This window comes from Serinus canaria, chromosome 26 (genome assembly GCF_022539315.1).
Source record: "Serinus canaria isolate serCan28SL12 chromosome 26, serCan2020, whole genome shotgun sequence".
In the NCBI taxonomy this organism is placed as follows: domain Eukaryota; kingdom Metazoa; phylum Chordata; class Aves; order Passeriformes; family Fringillidae; genus Serinus; species Serinus canaria.
Genome location: NC_066339.1, coordinates 2,662,801 through 2,687,855, shown reverse-complemented (window position 1 = coordinate 2,687,855; position 25,055 = coordinate 2,662,801). Strand labels below are relative to the sequence as shown.

Genomic DNA, 25,055 nt, shown 5'->3' with positions numbered 1-25,055 from the left:
GAGATGTTTGCGTTGTGCTAACACATCTATTTAACCCTAGGCTTCCATGCCCTCCGAGGACTGTGTTAGGCATGTTCAAGACCCCCAGGCCCAGTGATAAATCCCTGTTCAGCCGATGAATCCTTCCAGACATGTGTTTGTTACCTTCCGTTTATCCCAAGGCGGTTTCCACATAACTCAGCGATTGATTTGCAGGCAATCCAAACATCCTCACCTCGTGTCCGTCCCTCAGCCCGGGTGGGGAGAGCACAGAACGGGCTGGGGGGGCCGGGGCTGGAGCCGCGGCTGCTCCCGGCGCTCCGCGCCCGCGGCAGGTGCTCGGAGAGGCGCAAACCCGGGCGCATTCACATGTGGAGCACGGAGAAGGAGAAGCAGGAGAAGGAGAAGCAGGAGAAGGAGCCGCACTACCCCCGGTTCCCCCGGCGCAAGGAGCGGGCCGCTCTCGGCAGCCGCGGATGCTGCGGCGACAGCCCCGGCCCCCAGGGGGCGCTGTGCGCGGGCTCTGAGGGGCGGCCCCGCCTGTACCGGCCCGCGCCCGCCCGAGCCGCCGCTGCTCCCCCGCCTGTAAAGGGGCGTGCGCAGCATTGGAGGGGGGGATTCTGCCCCTCTGCCCCGCTCAGGTGAGACCCCACCTGCAGAGCCGCCTCCAGCCCTGGGCGCCCAGCGCAGGAAGGAGCAGGAGCCAGTCCAGAGGACGTACCAGGATGATCAGAGGGATGGAGCAGCTCTGCTGGGAGGAAAGGCTGGGAAATTGGAATTGTCCAGCCTGGAAGAGAGAAATTTCGGGGTGACCTTATTGTGGTCTTCCAGTACCAGAAGGGAGACTACAAAGGGGATGGCTTCACACAGACAGTAGGGTTAGATTGAATATTAGGAAGAAGTTGTTCCCTGTGAGGGTGTGGCTGCCTCTGAATCCCTGGAAGTGTCGAAGGCCAGGCTGGACAGGTCTTGGAGCAGTCTGGGACAGTGGGAAGAGCTTTAAGGTCTCTTCCCGCCCAAACCATTCTGGGGTTGTGGCACCGCCCCGCCCGCGGCGCGAGCAGCCAATGGGGAGCGAGCACCGCCCGCTCTCCCGCCCACAGTGGGCACGCGGGTCCCTGAGGGGAATTCCGCCGGGTTTGGATCCCGGCGGGTCCCGATCCCGATCCTAATCATAATCCTAATGCTAATCGCGATCCCGATCCCAATCCCGGTCCCCAGTCCGGGGCCCTGCCTGCCTCGTTGGCCGAGGGCTGCTCCGTCACCTGGAGCCCACCCGGTGTCCTGGATGCTGCAGGTGAGGCGGAGGCAGCCCCGGGGTGTCCTCACGGCCTGAGGGGGCTCTGGCCGCGCGGATCGAGTTCTCTCCGGGAGTCGTTTATTCCAGGTTATTTTTATTAGGAAGTTGTTTCAAATTCAAGACACATAGACGATAAAATGCCACTTCGGAACACATCATAGGGAAGTGAAAGCTAATTTCAGCCACAGAGTTAAGCTTGTTTTCTTTCAAAGCAAGAGGTAATTCTGCCACAGACCTGGCAGCATGAACTGAAATGCCAGTTCTGTCCAAAATCAGAATTTATGCTGTGCCATACACATTATCCTGGAAGTGGTTAGTGTTTTGGAGAACCTTGTGGCTGGAGCACCAATAGAGATGAAAAAGATTGAAAAGCTTTATTTATGTACATTTTCTATGAACAGCATCCGATGCTGTTAATCCATAGCCTGCAAAGGCTGTACAATACAGCATTTGAGGGCTTAAGACAACTCAATTTCTATTTCAAGACACATGAAACGTGTTTTGTTATAAAACTATCAGTATCAAGACAAGTGAAATACTACTCTTCTTTGTTGGGATGTCACAAGGCTGAGCTTCATCAGCTGCTGTGTGATTTCTGAGAGGTACCAAAACTGGCTGAGGTTTCCCTGTGACAAAGGAAGCTCCCACCAAAATCAGTAACTTAGAAAAATTAGACAAGGGAAATGTGAATAAGGATGTTTAGAGATACAGTAAGAACAACTTACATCTTTATGCTGTAGAACAAATTGACAGGAGAACAAGAAAATGTGTGTGATGTGATCACCTGGAGGGATCTGATCCTTTGGCACTTTCCTCTGACACAGGTGCAAGGGACAGGATAAATGGGTATTTTTGCTGCCTTATATGGCAGTAACTCTGAAAAAATACCTTCAGTTACTAAGATGCAGAGAAAACTGCAATTGTATTAAGCACCTCACAACAGCAGGAAACTACAAAAGACCTTCCTCCCTGGATTCTGTTAAAGGCACTAGTATATGAATAAGATGTTGATTTCCAGCTTAATTTATACCAATAACTTAGAGAACTAAACCAGTAACAGGTATTGTCCTGTGCCTGGTATGCAGTGCAACTATCCCCTAAACCTAAATAACTGCAACCCTAGAGCTTATGCAGGAATGCTCAGAAAATTAATGCTTTCTTTAGAGGAAGAAAAAAACAAATCACAAACCCAAAACATTTCAGCAGAAAGTTTGGTGGCTCGAGTCTGAATTTATAGAAGGTTTTTTTTCTGCCACTTTTTCCTGTTTTCCTAAGGCACTGGGGTGGTTCTGTACTCCTGGGGGAGTGGAGGGCTGGGGAAGCAACAGCACGTTCTGCAAGCTGCGTTGGCATTCAGTGCATCTCCAAGCAGGAGTGGGCATCTTCCAACTTACTCAAGAGATAATAAATAAAAAGACAAACTCTGGTCCTGTCATTACATTCTGGTGCTACAAATTGGAGGAATGTGTAGATGTGCTTAAAAAGAATAGAACACTGTTATTATGAGGGGGAATGTAACACAAGGAAATGGCTTTATTTGCAGTCAGTTTCTATCCCTGTAGGACAACAGTCTTGGAACCTGAACCACTGGCTCTGGTGCTATTTTTACTGATTTTCCTGGAAAGCTCGCTTGTCCTGAGTGGCAAAAATGACACTCAACAAGAGTTTCTTTTTCCTGCCAGTACTACCTTGGCACAACACACCCCAGCTGGGCACTACCCCATTGTCTCTTCAGAGCACAACCATTGTAGGGACAGTCTCAGGTACACCTGGGAGCCAGGAAATTGTTTTGCTGGCTGCTGTGTTAAACTGATTTCTAAGGTTCAGCTTGAGACCCTCATGGATTTGATGCCACTGCTGTTCTCCCAGCTGAGCCTGTCTTGGGGACAAGCAGCAGATCAGGGCCCTGTTTCCTGTGCTGGTTTTTGCAGAATGAGGTCCCAGGTCCTGTTTTTAATTAACATCCATTGCTAATCAGCTGTGACAGAGTGACACAAGCCTCACTCTTTCCTGGTGTGTGATTTCATGTGTCCCTGCCAGCCTAAAGCTCAGCCTAGACACGGCTCAGTCAGCAGTGCCTGCTGTGCCCAGCTCTTAGTGCAGTGCCACAGCTCATGGTTGGATGATTGGAAAAGAGAAATCCATGTAAGAGACAGCAAGATGTGTCACCTAAATCAGAGAGCAGCAGCACTACCCCAAGTCCTGAAGTGACAGAAAAGTGATGGGAGTTTGAGTTTCTTTGGGGAATAAGAGATAAAAAATAAATAATAGATAAAGGGTGGTATATCCCACACATATTTCCTGAAATCCCATTTTGTTCCACTGTGTTTCAGTGGAACAAGGAGCCCATGACTTGTAAATTCCAAGGCCTCTTAGACAATGGTCTATTGGAATGTGTAGTTTAGCTGAACTTCTCCCCAGCGTGTATGGAACAAGTGCATCAGGAATCTGAACTGCTGATCACCAGATCTGCTATGGGGGTACAGTTAGCAAAAAGTTGTTCTCTGAAACTGTATATTATCTTGAGTAAGCCAAAAATTAAGAGATCCTGAGCCTTTGATGTAACTTCTTTTTCTGGGGACAATCTTTCTCCCTTCTAGGCTGGTTCAAAAGGAACATTCTCTTATTAATAAATATGACAAATAGAAAAATTAAAATATAGAAAAAAACAATGTAAACGCAAGCCCTGAGGTATTTCAAGCACACAGTGTAATTTTTATACCTGACAAGCAATCTAAAGGTGCCAGTAAGAAAACTTACTTCATGCCTCTGTTGAAATGTCCCGTCTTTCTTTCCTGCCTTCTGCCCCCAGGAAGGGGCGAGAGGTTGAGGTAAGAGCCCCGTGGAAGCTGTGATAGTCACAGAAGCAGAAACTGAGGATATTAAAGTGCTGTGTGTCTTTTTCTGATCACTTTCGCTCTTTGTTTGGCTTCCACAGGCCAGTTAGATTCTCCACAGATCTGACACAGGGGCTGTTTTTCTGGACCTAGGCTCCACTCCTGCACCACTTTGTAGCCAGTGAGGCTTTTGGGATGAAGAGGCTGCTGAATGTGGATTTTAGTGGCCCCTTGAACTCACAGTTGGGTTTTTTAGTGTATCTCAGCCTAGCTTTGGAAGCTTAAGCACACTTTGCCCTGCAGTTGGTCCCAAATGACTGCCTGGTCTTGCCAGCTTCCCACCTCTTTCCCCTTCTTCCTTTAGCCTGGATCTCCTTGGACGTGTTTTCTCCCCCAGAGCTTTTTGCATTTGCATGAAGGGTCCAGTCCTACAAAAAATAAATACCCAGTCTCTGCATGACAGTGAAGTCAGTGGGTCTACTCTTCAAGTTTGCTGGAGCAGACCCTTAGGCATTAATTGTTTTTTTAAAATAAAGTACAGTTTTATTAGTTCTGCTCTGTTTGGTCTTTGGAAAATAAAGTCACAAAACGGATCATAGGTCTTACTTTTTACAATGGCATTTGTCCCTCTGCTAATTCTTGGCAAACAGGGGCTTGGTATGAGAGGGCTCTGAGCACTGTGTCCCTGGGGGATGTGCACACACAACGTGTTCCATCTGCAGATATTTACCTGAACAGGTACTGCACATCCAGAGACCTGCTCACATCCAGAGGTGTTTGGAAGGAGACACATGCATATGCTTACACAAAGTCTATACATGTGTAAACTCTTAATTGCACAGATACAAACATTAAAAATCAAATTAGTCTTAGATGCACCTTTCCTCTTTTTTCATTAAAAAGGACATTTTAAACCCCTTTTTTTGTTCACTTCAGTTTTACTGTAACTAATACAATTCACCTGATCACCTAATGAGATATTTCCCTCTCAGTATGTTAAAACACTGATTAAAATGCATTACAATTATTAAATTGGGTAGAAGAGCACTTCTTGTAAGCTTAGTCTGGAACTCCTGGGCCATAGTTGTGCAGTGACAGTTTTAGATCATTTCTCTCATGTTACGGATCGTACAGCACAGAACCATGCTGAATATCATGCCAAAGATCTAGAAGAGAAGGGATGTGATTTAGGGATCCACTTACAAAAGAGTTATAAAACAACTTGCATATCAGACAATCTGAAGGTCCCTGTGGCAGAGTAGTGACTGCTTCCCTCTACAAACCCCAAAACATCAGACAATAAACACAGAGGAGGTTTCACTGATTTTATCAGCTCACATTGGTTTCACTGTTCTTTGTTCTAAATGTCCAGCCAAGCACAACTGCCCCAAATACTAATGTTACTAACATCAATTTAAGTCACATAATAACTGTGACTATTGGTGGTATCCTGGTATTGCATTGGAGTGTTCTGAGTTTCAGAATGCTCCTGAATGTTCTCTGTTTCAGAATGGAATAGGACACACGTTAGAGTAAGAGCAGAAGGTGATTGCAGAGCCACTGGGGCTGGTGCTGAGCTCTGAATAGTTCTGTGCTCAAGAGCAAGACTGTGCATTAAATCCAAACCCCCACTCGTGTCAGGGAACTTGGTCAGCAGAGGGAGTGATGAAAGCAGAGAACAGTGGGTGTTGCCAGAGGCTCTGCTTTCTTGCCACAGGTCAGCTCTCCCAAGCAGCTGCCTCCTGAGCACTGCTAAGGGTGTGAGATGGGCAATTAAAGCACTGGGTTCATGTCTCCTCCCCACAAATGTCCCTAAGGATGGGCACAGCTGAGCTCTCACAGCCCAGCAAGTGGCAGAAACAAGCACAGAAAAAGGTGCAGGTACATTTCTGCTGCTGAAGAGGTTGTGGTCACTTCAGGATCTTCGCTGTGTCTGAGGTGGGGATCCAAGGGGAGATGATCTCAGTTCTGGTGTGTCCTTGATGTTATTGATCTCTGTCCCACCCCCACTGTATTTCTGAGTCCCTTCCTGTTTCATACAAACCCCAGGATTGTTCAATATGCACACCATGGTTTCTGTTACCTGCAGAAACCTTTCAGCTGCTTTTCAGTGTCTGCATAAATCTGTGAACGTCCTGCTCTTCCCAGCAGCTAAGGGAGTGTTCCTTTACTAATACTGTGGCTCCTCATGCTGCTGGTGTCTGAGTCTGAAGGAAGTCATGGCACAGATGTGCTGCAAAAGCTTTGTGCTAAAGCCTGGTGAGCTCCAGCCTGCCAGTCCTGCTGTGTCCTTGGGACAGGGTGACATCTATTGGTCACAGCTCTAGTGGGTATTCTCTATTCCTCATGAAAATTAAGGAATGTATCCTAAAGGACTGAAGGCATCAGACTGCAGTTGTTTTGGAATACAGTAAATGCTGCTACAGCCTTTTGCTTTTTAGTTTGGTTCACGTGCGCTCTGCTCTCCTACTCTTACAACAAAAGATTACCATTAATTTGGACCCTATGTAAGGACACAAAATGAACTTGAAAAGCACAGTCACACAGCTCTGCTTGCACTGATGGGGATAATTCCCAGGGAGAAGACACACTGGAAGCAAGAAGAATTGAGGAATCTCACCAGTTGCTGCAAAACACCTTCCACAATGCTTGGAGTAAGGGACAGGGTACTGGGCTCAAGGAGAGATTGGAGAAATGGATTTACTCACTGTGATGCTAGCAATTGCAATTCCAACAATTCCAACTAAGCGCAGCTGAGTATCAATTACATTCTGAATTTCAGCCAGGCAGTTCTGTTAAATACAAAATTAAAGTATTTTTTTTTATGCCTAGAAATCTGTATTTCAATCAATTCTATCAGTTGTTCTCACTGAGCAACAGATAAACACAAAAATATTAGTGCAGTCACTGTCCTAATTCCTGCATCTAAACCTTGGGTTTTGCTGGATAATTTTCCCAGAATCTTCCCTTTCCTGGTGAGGCATCTGTACCTCTTCCCTGGAGAGGCTGACACATGCAAGCAATTTTCTTACACAGTTTTCTCCCTAAATTTAAACTCCTTTATATAACAGGCCATGCTAAATCAGGAGGTTTGGTGCTTCCTTTTGCCATTGAACTCACAAGCAGATTCCAGAAAAGGCAGAAATTACAGAAATATCTTAACACCAATGAAGTTTCTAGTCAGGAGGCTCCATGCATGACTAAGGTGGGCACTTGCCAAAATCCAGCCTCCATGGGGAATCTGGAGTCCTGTTCTGTTCCCTCCTCCCTTTTCCTTTCAGATGGTGCAATATTGTCTCAGCTACCATGGGATGCCACAAACAGGTGTCATGACTGAGGGCTATATGACCTCCAGCTTAATTCTACCTCCACTCTTCTCCATTCCATAAGGAATTTCATGCTGGAATTTCAAGGTGAAAAGAACTTCTTCCTTTCAGTTACTTACAGGATGTCTCCAATTTTACTAAAGAACTGCCATGAAGAAGTGATTAGAACAAGCAGGACAGAGGACACTTGCCTTTGGCAGCTGGATGTTCTCTGGACAGGGTAATCCTGTTTGTTGTTCCACATTACCTTTACCACAGCACTGGAGCTGAATGAGAGAGAGATGGAGGATCAAATAGGGGAAACCACAGGCTGTTCCATAATGAAAATCAGTTGTTATTTTGTCATGGTTTAGGGACATACTTTCATACTGAAAGTGAGACAATAAATAACTAAAAAAAAAGAATCTGTACAGATCAAATAATACCTTATTCTCTATATTTAAACCACTGCTTCTGGTAGAGTTCCAACTGCGTGGGACAAAATTCTCAAAAATTAGTTTCAATTGTCTGAGGCCACAGCAAACAGCCACATTTGTATTAACAACAATGACCAGAAGAGATTTTTATTACAATATTTCATAAGAAAGCAAACAAGTGGATTTGGGAAAAGCAGATCCCTGGCTTACAAGAAAACAGGAGTTAAAGGGAGAATGCAGAAAGTTCAAACATCACATACAGAATTATGGGCAATGCACAAAAAGTACAGCAGAGAATGCTGGAATTTTATTTTTGACACAACATCGTGCCGGGTTTGGAGACAGTAATAAATCAGAGTTTCAGAGGGTTTGTTTTTCCTGTTTGCCTATCTCCCACAAAATGCTTGGAATTCCTCTTTGGGTCAGAAATAAGAGCTATGGGAGAAGGACAAAAGGGTCTGAGGTTGTGAAATGTTTGTTCTAAAGAACGTGGGAATTGCTGTAAGGAGCAGCAAAGCTTGGGCTCGCTCTCCATGGGAGGCAGTGTAGATCCAGGATGGACACAAACAGGATTAAAGAAGTCACAGGTTGTAACTCTGATTCAGACGTTCACTTTTTGGGTGGCCTGAACTGTGCCACTCATGTGCTTTTGGTCTTTCACTGACTTGGTTCAGCCACACTGTAGGTCCTGGGACACAGGTCATGTTTTCTCTGACAGATGGAGAGGGATGCAGACATTTCTCTCTCTCTCTGCATTTGCAAGTACTTATCTGTGGATTTCAATATCCAGAAGGGCCATAACAGTAATTTCTTCTCCACACAAAGACCAGAGACACCAGAAATTTCAAAGCCTGGCTAACTGCACTATCAAATGTAGAGATCCAAAAACCAGAATTCTGACAGGGCCCTCAGGAAACTCTCAGGGTTGTGAGCCTCTGACTGGATTTGAAGTACATTTAGTTTGATTTTGCCATACCTCAGAGGGAGGAATTCTGGATTCTAAAGGGCAGTGTGACAGTGGAGGGAGGTGTTGAGGTAGAGGAATACTCACAGCCACGTGGTAGCGATAGATGGTACTGTTGACCTTCCCCACTGGGTTTTTCATGTAGTCCTCATAAGCATCTTCATAGATTTTCTGGGCTTCCTGTATTGCCTACAGAAATCAGACTTTTTAAGTGAATTTCAAATCAGTCTTGCTCCCATCCAAGACTTTCACCTTGTGTCCTCAACCTCCAGGGCAAAAAGTTGTGCCTGGTAAACAGGTATGGTGACTCAAAAGGCAGGAGGGTTTGTGGCCTGGTGGCATTCAGAGGGTCAGAGTGTTCATGGCTCTGTTCTGTGCTTTGGTTAAACACTCTGAGTTGGGCAAGTTCAGTGCCTCAATTTGTTTGCCCTTCTCCCAGGCAATACCCTCTTTTCATACAGCTCCCCTTGATGTTCCTTCAAGGCTGAACCACACCTCCACCTTCTCTTGAACAGAGATGGCAAAAACTTCATCCTGTTCCAAACTTGTGACAACACAAGCTGTCATTGGCTCCAGATAAGAATGTCAGAGAGTCTTGCAGGGAAAAGTCTCCTGGAAAGTTTTCCTATGGAAGAGCCAGGTCAGTGGGCACTGGAATCCATAACTACCCCATCATTACATCAGAGGCTGTTTGCTACTTACCACTTTCTTGCCTATGAAGGCAAATACTCCAGCAGTGACCTCACCTGCAAATATCACCAACAGGCAAGCAAAGAACTGCAGAGGAAGGAGAGAATCTCACATGAGTGTAGCTTGTTCATGGGGGCTGCCAGTCAGCCCCTCATCCTCCCCAGGCCTCAACAGCCCACCCTGAACCAAAGCTCCTGAGGGGGCTCTGCACAGGGCTGCCAAGGCAGATTCCTTGTCACATTCAAACCAAGAGGAAATAGCAAAGAGGTGGCTCAGAGGGAGCTTCAGGAAAATCAGAATATCTCCAGGGAATATATCACAAGGGACAAGCAAGGACAGCTCTGCAATTGCATGATGGCTGCTGAGTCCAGAGAAACTGGATTAGCCACTAAAAGGACATAGGATCTTTCAGGTGTTGGACTGTAAAGATCTTTCCATTAATGACACCAAGCACTGAATGCTTTGGATGCTTTCCCTGCAGAGTTCAGGCCCTGGAAAGCTTTTACTCACTGTTCCAATTAAGCACTGGGACTCCCGCGCTGCTCCACAGCACCCGAAAAATCCAACTGCTGACATGATGGCACCTGCTCCCACCAGTACATAGAGTCCTGTGGAAATCAGAGCCAGGCAACAACTTCAGAGGGTGTCTGTCCCCAAAGCCTGCTACCTATTTCATCAGCCCCAGCCATTTACAGGTATAATGAGGTCTCTGGCTCTCACAAAACTGATTACACAGAAAAGGTTCTCTGACCACAGGAGAAGAGAATTCCTGGAGAATTAAATAAGACAATTTGAGATTAGCTCAGTTGGTTAGAGCATGGTGCTAAAACCACCAACTTTGCAGGTTTGATTCCTAGATGGGCCATTCACTTAGGAGTTGGACCTGATGATCCTTGTTGGTCCATCCCTTCCAACTGACAATATTCTGTGATAAGAATCTGTGACTTTCACCTTCCTAGTTTGCTGTCCCAGGGACAGTTCAGTGCAGAAAGAACAAACCCTATACCATCCAGAACCCCTTTACACTCTGCAATAAGCAATGTAAGGGAAAAAAAGTCCAGTTGTGCTAGAGGGTTTATTCCTGGGAAACCTGGGGCTGGAAATGTGCTGTATGCTCTGCAGGGAGGGAACTGAAAGGAACAAGGGAGATGGCAGCACAGCCCCATACAGACCCCAGCTGTAACCTGACACTAGAAATACTCTTTTTCAACAGGTGTTTTGGTTTTAGTTTTTTTGGGTTTTTTGGTTTTTTTTTTGTTTTTTTGGGGTTTTTTTGTATGGGCTTTATCTAGGAGAAAAGAAAGTCAGAGTACAGAGTTTTCTTTCCTCACTTGTGAATGTACATTTTTTGGTCTGTGCTTAGGCAACACTCGGGTTCCTGTGGGGGTCAGCTCCCACCAGACCACAACCAAGGGGCTGTGCCTTGGCTCTGGTACCGTAGGTGTGATTCTAGTCCTTGTCCTGTGGAGGACGTACAGAAATCTGCTGTGCTGAGCCACTGCTGGGGAAAAGAGCTTCACCTTCCTTCTCCTCGTGTCCTTCTGGTGAGGGACAGTGGAGCTGCAGGCAGAGTGCACTAGAGGGCACAGTGAGCCTTGCTCCCAGCCGGGACTACCCAAGCTTCCACTGAGAGCATTTAGTCTGCTCAGTTACCAGTGTAAACATTATTAAAAAATCCAACCCAGGGTTAGCACAGCTGCTGGCATTTGCTGTTAGCAGGCCTTGTGTAACCTGGACTAGGAAATCCTACAGATGACAGTTTGCAATTGCTAGGAAAGTGTAAAACCAGTCAGTGTTTGAGTGCAGAGCTTCCATCCAGCTGCTCTGCCTCACTGGTGCAGCCTGCTCAGGGAAGGCCAACTCCTGCCTGCTGCCCATTCACTGTCCCATCAGCCTTCAGTCTCTGTGTCTATAGCAGTTATGGTGATCCTTGCCCTCCCCTCCCTCCCTCCTTCTGCCCCAGTTCCTGCTGAGAGAGCCATTCTGATAAATAGCAATAAACCAAGTAATTTGGCTTTGCCTTACTAATTGGAGTGTACACGGTGCTGGGGGATGCTGCTTGCTGCCTGTGTTGGCAGCTCTTATTCCATGTTTTCTGGATTTTTTAATACTCAGCCACCTGTGACTTCCTGGGACTGAGCATTCTTCAGGCTGGTACTTGTACACAGAGGCACAGCACTGGTTTTTGCTGTACAAAGATATTTATGGCTCAGGGGAGAAAGGTCAGCCAGCCCTGGTGGAAGATGAATTGGAAAGACAAAAAACCCTTGCTCAGGTGCAGAACCTGGTGCTCACCAGCCAAACACCACCACTGCCATTTCCTGGGATCTCCATGGTAACAAACACAGTGTAATTACAAAGATGTTTCCTGGACGTATTCAGTGTGTCACTCCCTACTCCCCCCCTGTACTTATCAGGCCACTTAGCAAAGATAAATTTGAGTAAGAACATAGGAAAGAAGTCTTCCCATTTCTTTTCTTATTTGCAGCTAGGAAAGACAAAGCTCAGCGAGTCTAGGGGTGAGACCACTGTCAGGAATTTGGATTTGCATTTGTCAGAGAAACAGCCTGAGCATTTCACTCGAATGACTCAGAGCTAAACCACTACCTCAGAGAGAACTTCCCTTTTAAGGCGTGTTACAGGAAGAACTCACACCACTCACTAAACAAAGCTGAGCCCCAAGCTGAGCCAGCCAGGAGTTCAAATCCACCTTCTTCCATCTTCTGCTCAGGAGAGTTCATCCCACTTTGTCCTTTCTCAGCCTGGGACTGCCACTTGGTGATACCCAGCTATTTCTAGGTGGAAAATAATGTTGACACTTAAAATTGGCACAAAAATAATGATATTTTTACTTTTCTACTGTATATACATACATGTAATCTTTCACACAGGAATGAAACTTGTGATTTTGGGGTTGTCCTGAGGCCAGGACTTGGCCTTGGTTGATCCTTGTGGATCCCTTCCAATTCTAAATATTCCATGAGACACATGAAGAGTAGCTTGAAAAAAGTTAAAGGGGCCAAGTTACTTCTCAGCTTGCACTGAGAGGTTTCCCAGCACCCACATCCAGGGATGCTCAGTGGAAGATGACTTCCAAGAAGGATGTCTGCCAGAGACTGAAATGTTATCATTTCTGGCTTAAACATCTTCAAGAAGGACTTTTGCCTCATGTAGCAAAACTGTATTACAAAAGCAGCAGAGAAGACCACCACATCCTGACTGAGGCCCCACCTGACCCCTGTCACTCTCTCCCTGTCCATGCCCTCCCCCCCGTTTTCTTTTTCTATTTCTCTCTTTTCTCTTTCTTTCCCTTTGCCTCTTTTACTATTAAATAAAATATATCAACTTTTTGGCACCAACATCTAACTCATTTGGTTTTAACAATATTTTTGGGTAGATTTTGAACATTTCTTGGTTTGATCAGTTTTATTCACTGACTTAATTTTCATTGCTCTTCTGTGTTTAAACTGGTTTGTAACAATATCAAAGCTGTAGATGCAGAAATATCCTGGATGGTGTAAGTATGTAAGAAGGATCTGGTATTTCTTTTCCTAGAGGGCTGTACACAGCAATGTAGGCATGTTCACCTCAAATTCTTGATAAGAGCAGACCTAAATTTGAAGTGAGACTCTCCAGAGAGAAAAAAAAGCAATAGGTGGCAATGTCTGGCACACAGCCCTTGGAATCCCAGCCTTGCCTAAAGCCATCAAGCACTGAGAGCTGTCAGGGCCAGCAGTGCAAATCCAGACCTTTGGTGGTTAATATCACACCTTTCCTTGCAATAGCAGCCAGTGTCAGAAGTACCTCAGCTTCACTAAAACCCATTCCTTCCTAAAAAGCAGGATGGAAAGCCTTAATCAGCTTCTATTCATCAGCACTTCCATTGTAAAGTACAAAGCCTTGGCACAGCCTCCAACTTGGCATCTATAGCACAGCAGGGAAAGAAAAAAAAGTCAGTTTTTAGCCAGAGAACGGAACAGGTTTGAGAGCTACAAACTGACACAGAAAATTCACCACAAAGCTCAACATGGTGAAAAGAAGTGTGTGAATCAGGTCAGGGTAGAGAGCTTGTTTAGGTGAGTGGAAAATGATAAGACTGTCCAGCTGCAGCTTGTTGTGCAGCAGAAGGAAAAAATGTACAAAGTGGAAAGGCAGCAAAGGTTTGTGGCCTTTGTGAATTCTTTCCTCTCACCTCTTGTTGCCTCTGTTCATTTCCTGCAATTCTGCTCTTTGGTCTGGGTGTGCTCATGGAGAGGAGAGAAGGCTGGAAACCTAAACTGAGAGCAGGGAATGCAGAGAGCAGGAATGCTGCTATGGCATCCAGGAGGGCCAAGCTGGCCCCAGAGACAGAGCTCTGCCATCTGTGATTGCCCACACTTCAATATTTATTCCACCTGCATTTAGGACCCACAAACAGGTCACTCTTAGCCCCTGAATGCAAAGGGATGAAGAGGCACATTCCAAAGATTAAAAATCCATGTGCAAATCTGACAGAAAAATGGTTGATTTAGGCAGACACGGGCAGTGCACTGATTGCTGAGGGGGTTTTGAAGGAAATAGGGGCTTCTTTATAACCACAAAAGGATGAAAAACAACGTGTCACAGGACTGGGGATTTTTGAACAGAGCCTATTCTCTTAATTCTTTTTTTTTTTCTTTTTTTTGGGTAAGGAAATATTGAGGTTTTGAGGTGTGGTTTGTTTTACTGTGCTGACCCCCCCCCCCCCCCCAGTTTTTTTATAGATGTGAAGAGAAATAAAGACTTCTTTTAGCAGTGAGTCAAGTGAGAGAACACCTGATAACAAACTGATTTCCCTTCTGGCTGTAATGTAGTGAGTGTAAGAGGGGAACCTCCTTCTTCTGCCATTGTTTTATTTTGCAAAGACAAATTTGGAAAGCCATAAAGCAGCAGCTTTTCTGTATATTTGATTTTTTTGATTCATCCCATGGGGAAAATCCTTCTTTCCTGAAAGGAAACTGTCAGATGGGAGTATTCCCAGTGAAAATTCCAACAGGAGGGATTCCCATTTTCTAGCAGACTCTGCTTTGCAATTACAAGGGGAATTAAAATGTTATCTGGCAGTCTCAGAGCCTCCTGTGGCTCCCAGCAGTGAAGAATGGCAAATCCACAACTCAGCAGATCTCTGGATCAGCCTCAGTGCTCGTGGCACAACACAGCTCTTCCCCAAGACACTGTCTCCTCTGGAGACAAGGACACATCCCTTCTTGGGCTGCACTTGGAGATGGAGATCTGCCAGTCTGAAAAAGCACCTTCAAAAGGATCAAGGGATTCTGTGTGTTCTTTCTGAGTGTACAAACCCTCTGTGATTAGCAATGACACAGAATTCCACTCTTTAGACCAGAGAGAAGAGAATGACAGAATTTTACAGCTACTGGCTGCAACATATTCTTAAGTATATCAAGAGTGAGGGAAGGATCAGCCTGGGCTGGAAGAGATGTAATTTCAGACTCTCCCACAGCTACTTTTGTTTGTTTGTTTGTTTGTTTTTCCCTGTCTTACTGAAGGTTTGAGGCACAAATCCCTGCCAAAGAGCAGGAGCAGACAAACACACCCTGTGTCTGTCTGGCTTTATTTCACATGGGTTTCTTGTTTACCTGGCTGCTATGGGCACTTTCCATTTGAAATAATTCTCCTTTTTTTCCCTCTCTTTTGGCCTGAGTAAATAACACTGAACAAATCCCCAACTGTTCCTACTCCTCAGAGAGAACAAGCAGCTCTGTTCTGGGGGTGAGGGACCCAGCAGCAGCAACAGCAGAGCCCAGGACCCGATAGGGCACGAAGGATTTTCCTGGGGTTGTGTGTTCCTTGCAGCTCCAGAGGCATATGTCCTCCCCCATGGAAGGACTGAGGCTCTCCAGCCCTTAGGAGAGCACCAAGGAACTTCTAGCACAGACACACTCCTGGAAAATATGAGAAACACACGTAGGAGTTGGAAAAAAAAAGTCCAGACAGGGACAGTTGTGTGTGTGTGTGGCACCAAACTCAGCTCCTGAAACAGGCTTGTTACTAGAAATTTCCATTGTATATTTATTTATAAAATGCATTTACAGAACTGGAGAAAAGCTGCAGAGGCCTTTAAAGTGACATGAATTTCTAGAGAAGTGGAACATACCCTTAATTTAAGCATAATGGATTTATCTGATTAAGTGTCTGGTGTGAATTTAGCAGAGATTTTGTGGTTAATCTGCCTGGACTATTAGAGGCACCAGCCAGTTTGGAGGCTATTGCTGATGCAGAAATCCTGATCTTCAATTTAAAATCAGCCTCACTGTAATGTAACATCCTAGTCCAGTCCCTCCCTTTCCCACAGAATACCAGCCCTTGTAAATATCTTGTTCATATCAACCCTAAATAATTATGGCCCAGATTCACTGGAGGCAGTGTGTTCCCAAAGCTGTTCCCAAAGGCTCTGTCAGGGTCTGCCACCCCCACATACTGCTCTGAACTCAGGTGTCACCTGTGCCAGCTGGAGCTGTCCTACCCTGCTGCACTTCACAGACCCCAGGGAATGGATTCTACAATCTAATGATGTGAATAGTGTGGGAAGACTTCCTCACATGGGAGCTGTCAGAGTGCACACTGTGGTCAGAAGCACATGGTCAAATGTCTTGGTACTTTTTCTACTTTCACTGCATCCTTTTTGACTACAACCACAGAGCATTCAGGAGTGCACTGCAAATGTACACAATGACATTAAGATTTTTCAGCTGGATTCTCATTTCCTTTCTTCATATTTCCTGACATTTACATGCCTGTTTGGCTGCAGTAAGCAAAGCACTTTGTTGTCAAGAGCAACTGATAGTGAGTCTAAGATCATGTTCATGAGTGGTTGCAGCTAATTTAAAGTCTGTCAGTGTTTGTACTGCTCACATTATCTGTTACCACTTGCATCACTTTGTTGATACTGTATTTCTTCTGCCTTTGTAATACTCATTTGGTATTCTGAAATCCTCTCGTGATTCTCTGCAATCCTCTCTAGATTAGGACACTCTGGATAATCCTGTGTGTGCATGAGCCAGCTCAATCCAAACCCTCCTGAAGATGTTTTTGAACTGACAAGCCCCAAAAAGGAGCCTGAGGGCTTTTTGGTTGCTGGTTGGTTGGTTGGTTGGTTGGTTTGTTTGTTTGTTTGTTTGTTTGTTTGTTTGTTTTTTTTTTCCGGCAGATTTTTCTCTTAATGGCTTCAAAGTGGACAATCCAAATGTATTTACAGCTCTGTCAGAAAGTAACACAGCACAGGACATTTCCCTTACAGGAGTTGCAATGGGTTGTACTGGTTTGCTTGTTATGTAGGAACTGCTTCAGAGCATATAGAGCTCTCTTAAAGAGACTCTGTGTGAAAAAGGAGCCTGAGCAACCCTGGAGTGTGGGGTGCTGCTCCAATGAGAGCAATCATGGAATGGTTTGGGTTGGAAGGGTCCCTAAAGATGATGGAGTTCCAGCCCCCTGCCATGGAACACCTTCCACTGTCCCAGGCTGCTCCAAGCCCTGTCCAGTCTGGCCTTGGGCACTGCCAGGGATCCAGGGGCAGTCACAGCCGCTCTGGGCACCTGTGCCAGGGCCTCAGCACCCTCTGAGGTTATACATTAATGTAACCAGCCACATCCTGGGGGCATCCAGGGATGGGAAGCACCTTGATGCCCTTTTCCTTCCCACAGCACCAGTGGCAGGTTTATCCCCAGTCACCTCCTGCAGGTGGCTCTTTCCAGAGAGCTCCCAGCGTTGCTGTGTGAGCTCTGGGCTAGGCCTGGGCAGCCTGACCAGAACAGGGACTCCTGGGGCCTGCGTGCTCCCCCAGGGGGCTCAGGGCACCCTGGGCACTCGGTGCTGGCAGGGCTCAGCAGTCACAGCAGTGCCACCAGTGAGCAGGAACCAGGGTGGCTTCCAGCTGCCTTGAGGGAGAAGGAAATGGGGTAACTGTGGGCTCGGCTGCTGCTGTGGGGTGGGACTGGCTGGGAGAAGCCGCTCAGGAGGACAATTTAATGGGCAGAAAGCGTAAAGTGCATTATCATGCTTAAGTGATTAAAAAAATAAAAGCCTCCTGAACCTCAACATCTCGCAAATATACAGCAATCACCCTGAGGCAGATGGACAGATTGTCACATTAGGCTAAATTAGCTTTTTTGGTCAGAATTGCCTTTATTCTGTCAGGGGAGTGCTAACTCTTAGGAACTCCTGCAAGGTTTTGTGATCCACAACAGAGACCGAAGACTTTGGAACAAATTTCATTTTTAGTAAGGTTTTCTCAGGGGGTGGCAGTGGTGGTGTCATATTTTTAAAGTGAATTTCCAGTGAGCAGCTTCCGTTTTCCACTCAAGGCCACTATCAGCCTTTTCTAAACCACTCTTCCTGAGCAACAGAATTGTCTTTCTTCCTATCATCTGCGTGCCCTTTTTCTGCACACAGATGATAGGAAGAAAGACAATTTCATTGCTTAAGTCTTAAGTACAGACTAAAAGCCTCTCCAATACATGATGGCAGGATCATTGTGATTGCTCTATAGGGCTGCTTTGCCAACAGCTCTCATTTTAAAGGCTGGTAGAGTTTGAGAGGTGGTGGATTTAGCAGAGAAAATCATGTTGACTAAGGATATAGTGCTTGACTCTAAAATACATGAATAGAACTTGAACAAAGTGAGGCACAGGAGCAGAGAACTGCAGTTCACATGGATGGAACTCCAGCCAACTCCTGTTTGTATGGGCATCCACTGCTATGGAGAAAAGCTACTAATATCCTTCAGCTCCAGACATGACTTCATATCCTAAGGCACGCTCCATCCACGTACCTTTCAAAGCCAGCAGCATCATTCCTGCTCTCACTGATCCCAAGAAAAAGCCACTATCACCCTAAAACTTTTGTCCACAGCTGTTTTGGCCCTGAAGGATGCCTGGACCACAGACTGGGTCATGGGACTGAAACAAAGAGAACAGATCAGAGCATAGGAGGGTTGTGAGCTCTGGCTGTGCAGGAGAAGCAACATATCAGGGCTGAGAAAGAGCCACCCAGACTGATTTGTTTGCATTCATCAGGTTTTGTTACCATTCCTAAGGGGGTTTGTTGAGTACACACACTTGACTTTTATTGGTGTTGGCAGGGATGAGACCCTCTGCACTTCATTTCTGAGGAATACAGAGTTTGTCCTGTTTGTTGCCCTTTGTCCACCAAAAGCAGAGATGGAAGAATGGGGATCTGGAACTGATCCTTAAAAATTCCCCACATCAGTTTTTGCTTCACAAGTGCTCTACTTGCACTCAGCAGCACTTGGTCTGTATTACTGTGCTTCAGTTATTCTCAAAATAAGGACCAGCAGTACTACAAGGAGTTAGAAAGGACCAATTAATTGTGAGACAGCAGTGCTGACACCCTGGGTTCCCACAAGCATCTCATTTCCTTCTGACTCTTGCAGACCTTCCTGCCCAGGAAAAACTTTCCCAGTCTTGGTACAGGAGTCTCCATAAGGATGAGCAATCCAAGGGAATTCCCTTAATTCCACAGATCTTTTCTCCATTCGATCTGTGCAGTGTCACAGACAAAAAGATAAAAAGGTATCTGCCAGCTATTGTCCTTTGATGAAATGATCCTTTTTTCTTTCATTTTTTTCTCTCTCAAGAGCAGCTAAGAGAGGGATCTATGAACTCTACCAGAGCTGAACTGCAGCTGAACAGGGAAGCCACAGTTTTGCTTCATCACTTGAAGCACAGGCACAAAAACTGTACTGTGAGATGCAGTAACATAAAAATATATCCCATTGTAGAGGGAACTCCAGAAGCTGGGGAGCTGCAAGGAGAGGATGTCCAATTTTAGGAGCCTGCTCCAGTGTAAGATGTGTCTGGTAAAATGGTTTGAGGCTGCGTGGGTCAAAGTGTTCCAATTCCAACCTTTTCTGTTGTAGGTTTTTCATTGCAAACTGCAGTGGGGAATATGGATCACCAAACACAAAACCACAAGCAACAGAAAGCTAGGAACACATATGTGCTTGCCCACAGCACTGTAAGCTGTTCTCCAACCAACAAAAACATCTCAGTGGCTGGAAAAGATGAACAGGCCTGGTTGCCAAGTCATGGCCCGAACTATTCCAGGGGCAGAAAAGACAGCTGGGCTGCTGGTAAAGAACAGGGCTATTTAAGGAGACTCACTCTGGCCTAATGGAAAATGCAAGGATAGAATTATCAATTATTTTACACTAACCCAACATTTCAGATCCAGGAAAAAAACAATCACAAGGAAACAGAAGAGAGAAGCTGGTTAAATTCGGCTGGCAGCTCAATCCAGGTACAGAAAGAGCAGAATGTGCTGCCCTTTAGAAGAAAGAAAATTAACTGTTTTTCAGGAGATGGTGATTCTGGAGTGTTTCAGCCTACAAAGCAAACTCCAAATGCACCTGCACTGTTGTTCCAAGCACTGACACAAAGCTGATGTGATCCCAGGGCCTTGGGAGCCACAAAAGCCATCAGTGGAACCAAGATAAAGAAATAATTTTTTTGATGTATAGCTATCTGCTGATATTTTAAGTCATACTGCTGATCTGCTTTCTTTTTCAGCCCTCAGGGCAGCTGCTCCTGGTGTGCTGCACAGTGTTCCATATTAAGAATTCCTATGCAAAACCCTGGCTGCCACCCAGAAAGCATGTTAGAGAGCAAACACACAGAGCCAAATAAACAACAGTCCCAGAGACTCTGAGAAAGGCCCAATACACAACTGCCTATGGGGACTTTGAGCTGAAATCTCCTCGAGAGGGAAAGCTCTTTAGCATGACCTTCAAATGCAGCTTTGTCTGCTGCAAACCCACTGTAACTGAACTTCTCCCTGTCCTTTTATCACGGCCTTGGCCCCAGACTGCTGACAGCCTCAGCACAGCCTGAGCTGTGCCATCAGATGCTCAGGAGTCACAGCATTTAGCAGGATTTGTAATGAGGGAGGAAGGGCAGCAGAAAACTCTTTGGTTTTCTTTCACAGGAATGCTCTGTTCAGTGCCTATTACAAAAAAAGGGCAAAACTTTGCTTTAGAATTAAGTCAAAAGTGCAAATTTAAAAAAAACTCTGAAATCTCTGTGCCCTGTTCCTCAGCACTTCCTCTCACAGTTACATATTTCAACAGGCAGCTCTATAAATACGTGTGGCAGCCCAAAAGCTGAATGTCATGCTGTCTGATGAAACTTTTACAAGAACATTCCTCAGGACTTCCCAAAATTAACAACTTTGAACAACTTTTGTAATTTCTATTCAGAGCAGAAGCGGACTACATCTTTTGGAGATTTAAATACACAGGCACCAAAGAATATCTTGTTTACACCGTGTGTTCCAGGCTGTACTGGAGTTGTGGTGCTTATTCACAGCACAGGATGTAGCACTTTCTGCCTTCCAGCAGCACTTGATTTTGAAGGCCAGAACATCCTTTTGTCTTGTTTGCTCTCCTGGGACAAACACAAGTGGATCAGGGAGGGAAGCATTCCAATCTGCATCACAGGGAATTCAGCAGGTATAAAGTGGAGCTGGAAATGAATCTGGTGATCTAATATGCTGCTGTCATAGCAGCTCAGATGTAAGAGAAAAAGTAAATCATACTTCCTGGCTCTCTGTGTCAGTGGAGGTGCTGCAGGGTGTTTTACAGTAACCCTCAGGTCTCAAACAATGTTTTCATCTGAATGGTTTTATTGAGCCTCACAAAATCCCAGGGAATCATTGCTGGACATAACTTTCTCCCCATCTATTCCCATGGCTGCAGTTTTGTGCCTCTAGCCTGGCTGCAGATGTTAAAGAAACCTGGGCCTGGGGCTGTGGTGGGTCTGAGTCAAAGCCTCCACTGAGAGCATTGGGGCATTTAAGGTAACTGCACAATCCTGGAGTGTCAGGTAACTGCTGGAGGACACCTTTGGTCACCTCCCAGTCTTTCCACACTGACAGAGTGGCTTGATGGCCAGGGCAGGACCGGGTATTCACTCACACTTGGCACTTGTAGATGGCAAAAATGTTTGCACCAATGGGATTTTATTGGGTCTGTCTCTAGGGGTGATGTATTAAACAGAAAAAAATCCAGTTTTTCTCGTGTAAAGGTATGTTACAGTTGCCAGAGACAGAGAGCTGCATTTGCTGGCAGTCCCAGACAGCTGCTATTGAAGGGTATCTCTAAATATGAAGCACAGGTCCCAAAAACCCACCTGGAAATCCCAGGGAGAAAAAAAGTTATCTTAAATGCTAAAATTAGATGTGACTAATCCCAGTTCTGTGGGCACAGGACCTAGCTGATTCCTGCCCAGGTTGGACAAACAGCTCCTGAGATGACTGAACACCAGGTAGTATCACTTTTCAGCTGGGGAAGGACTTGCTTTGGCTCTTTGGTCCCACTAAGGCCTCCACAGGGAGAACTGCTGAGCAGAATTTTGCTGCTGTCTTGGTTCTGGGAACATTCTGAAAGGACACTTGTTTTGTTGGCTGGCAGCTGCACACAAAACTCTGGAGGGATATATTGGTGAGCCCCACAAGTCTCTGACCTGTCTCACCTTCTATTCTGAGAGTATTAGCACAATTCACTTAGGATATGAGGGAACTGGATCAAATCCAGGAGAAGAGATTAGTTAGGTCTAAGGAAGTGGCTGTCAAGCAGAGAAAGGTCAAAAGCCATCACACACATGGCACACAGCACCAGAATGTCCAGTTTTGTGTAGGTCAGCCCAGAAACTGTTGACCAAGGTGTGTCACTTGCCCCAGGATGCAACCAAGGCTGGAGGCTGCTGCCCTCCCAGCACTGTCACTTACCCATGAAGAAAAGTTCCGGGGACTTTTTGTCTGTAGCAAACTCTGCCATGGGCCCACCAAACCGCAGCCACAGCCCAAAGGCAATGACAGCCAGTCCTGCCAGCTGCAACACAAACAGAGCAGTCAGGGCTGCAGTGACAAACGGCTGCAGAGCATCACAGCAGTGTCTTGGCACCTTGTGCTTTCCTGAAATCCCACAGCTCAGAATTGCACAGTCAGAAAATTCATGCAACACTTACCAGGGTCTGATAACAACAAATTCCAGTTACAGTGCAATGTAGTTCTTTCTTTCAGCTCCTCAGTGTAGTGGTGCTTCTGAACTTGCTAGAAACTCTCAAACCTTGTCAGCTGTTTAATTATCAAAACTGGGCCTGAATTGTCATGAGAAATGGAATGGGGCAGGGGACCCCCACCAAAACTAGGAGGTACAAGGATTGTTACTGGGTAGATATCTTGGATCACAGAAATTACAAACCAGTGATAGATGCTGCCAAGTGCAAAGAAAAATTCCCTTTAATGTGAACAAGACCAGGTCACAAAGGAGTGTCACAGCATGTTGTTTGAGGGGAAAGATCTACAGTCAGAGGTTTCAGCCTCACCACATGCCAGACAGATCATCAGCCTGCCAGGCAGTGCTGTGTGACCTGGCAGAGAGCTCCAGCAGCCCTCAGGAGCAGAGCTGTGTGTCCTGCAGGCAGCTCAGGCACCCCTCAGGAGCAGAGCTGTGTGTCCTGCAGGCAGCTCAGGCACCCCTCAGGAGCAGAGCTGTGTGTCCTGCAGGCAGCTCAGGCACCCCTCAGGAGCAGAGCTGTGTGTCCTGCAGGCAGCTCCAGCACCCCTCAGGAGCAGGCACAGTGTCCTGCTGCTGTCCAGACCGAGAGCCTCAGCCTGTGGCACCTGCACAACCTGGACAAGGCTCACAAACACCTGCTGCTTCCCATGTGGGCGCCAGCCTGGCACAGTGCTCCCCTAACCTGTCCTGCATTCCCTGGCACTTGATCCATTGGCACAGCTCCACAAGCCAAGAGAGCAGGCAATTGTACAGCTGGAGAGCTCAGGATCACAGCTTGCCTCACACATGTGTCCTAGCAGAGGGTGAGGGTCCCCTGCCACCCTGTCACAGCATGGGGACCTCCCTGCTGTGGGGGCAGCCTCCAGGCTGTGGAGTGCCCCTGGCAGCTCAGGATGAATGTCCCAGCCAGCTGAGGAGATGGTTCCTTCCATCACAGCGAAAAGGCAGATAACAAAACACAGTACTTGTCACTTTTGAGAAACAAATAACACAAAGCTTTGTCCTTCTGCTGCCTTGCAGCTGCAGCTGGGCAGCATCACACTGCCCCTCCAGCTCGAGCACAGCAGCACTGTGTCCCCGGAGCACGCAGCGCTGTCACCACGAGGGAACAGCCTTTGGTTCAACTGTGCTTCAAGCATAATGGAGACAAAAGCCTAAAACTGCTTGGTCCAGAGAGGCTGAACAGGATGACTTTGTGGCTTCTTTTAAAAAGACCCCAGTGAATCAGAAGGAAAGAAAAAGACATTTAAGAAGATAACATTGCTGATTGTTTTCTGGAAAGCTGAAGGGAGAACAGTGCATGAGGGAAAGAGAGAGAAGAGAAAGCGTAAATTCAGCTGTGTGGAACTGTGAGACTATTGAAAAGGTTCAATGAGGGGAGAATGGACACAGCATTCCCTAAATCTCTTGGGGTGACGCGAGGACTTTGTCTTAGGATGATCTTGTAGCAGCTGTTTTCTCCCTATTTGAAATGACATTAGTAAAAAGCACCGTGATGCTGCGAAATGTTCTGGTCACTGCACTGTACTGGGGGAACCTCTCCCAGCCTCCTCCTGCAGCCGCGTGGTTGCCGGGGAAATGATCGCTACTTTAAATGATCACTTTAGACAGATGCTGTCTCTGCTCAGCAATGCCATCTTACACCGAGCCGCTGCTTCCCTAGGCAGAGCTGCATCTCCCTAGGAGCGAGCAGAAGCCGGGAGCGCTGCCCGGACGCTCCCGCAGCCTCAGCTCGGGCAGCCGATCCCGCAGGGCTGCCCGGGGGGAGCCGCGCCCGTGCCACCCTCCCGGCACCCTCGGCACCCGCAGCAGGTGCCCGGCCCCGCCCGGCCCGCTCCGCCCGGCGCGGCGCTCACCCAGAAGGTCAGGTTGAAGATGAAGAGCAGGATCTTGACGCAGCGCATCCCCCCATAGCCCACGCCCATGGCGGGCGCTCCGGCAGCAGCTCCCGCGGCAGCTCGGCCCGACTCCGGCGGGGCGGCCCCGGGGGCAGGTGCGGGGTCGGGCGGGGCCGGCGCTGCCCGGGCGGATCCGCCGACCTGGGCCCGCCCCGGGGCGGACTTTGTGCCCGGCGCCGTGCCCGGGGGTTCCCGCGGCCGCAGCTGCCCGGGCGGGGCACAGGCGGGGCTGGGCACCCCCTGGCCCCGTGCGCTCGGTGAAATCCCTCTGGGCGTCCCGTGTGTCTCCAAAAGACGCTCAGATCTTGCAGATGCTGCCCGCAAAATTACACGCAGGATCAAGAATGTGATGTCGTTAAACTTGTCTTGGTTCATAGCCATAGCTAAGAGCCCCTCAAGTTCTTTTTATAATCATTTATTTGTTCTCTAATTTGACCCAAAATGCTGACTCTGCTGTCAAGATCTTAAAGCTTTCTCATCTTATGATTTTTTTCAGCTGCTCCTTCGAGGTCTCCAGGAGCTCTGAGTCCAAAGTTGCCTGTAGGGCTTTGAGACAGGGGAGCACGAGGTAAGGTT

The 25,055-nt window shown here is 46.9% G+C and overlaps 1 protein-coding gene across 2 annotated transcripts; it reads right to left on the bottom strand.

Annotated features, from left to right (window-relative positions):
• Window positions 1-1,353: 1,353 nt before the first annotated feature.
• TSPAN2 (tetraspanin 2) lies at window positions 1,354-24,611 on the bottom strand. Of its 2 annotated transcripts, none has more exons than XM_030233126.2 (8): window positions 24,438-24,611; window positions 22,290-22,392; window positions 10,023-10,120; window positions 9,525-9,599; window positions 8,910-9,011; window positions 7,634-7,708; window positions 6,825-6,908; window positions 1,354-6,706 (listed from the first exon to the last, which is right to left on the bottom strand). In XM_030233126.2, the coding sequence occupies exons 1-8, from the start codon at window positions 24,504-24,506 to the stop codon at window positions 6,656-6,658; spliced, it is 657 nt and encodes a 218-aa protein (XP_030088986.2). In that variant the 5' UTR covers window positions 24,507-24,611; the 3' UTR covers window positions 1,354-6,655. The 2 variants fall into 2 exon arrangements, with proteins under 2 accessions (XP_030088986.2, XP_030088985.2); XM_030233125.2 differs by having other exon boundaries at window positions 1,354-5,282; window positions 24,438-24,609.
• Between the last annotated feature and the right edge of the window lie 444 nt (window positions 24,612-25,055).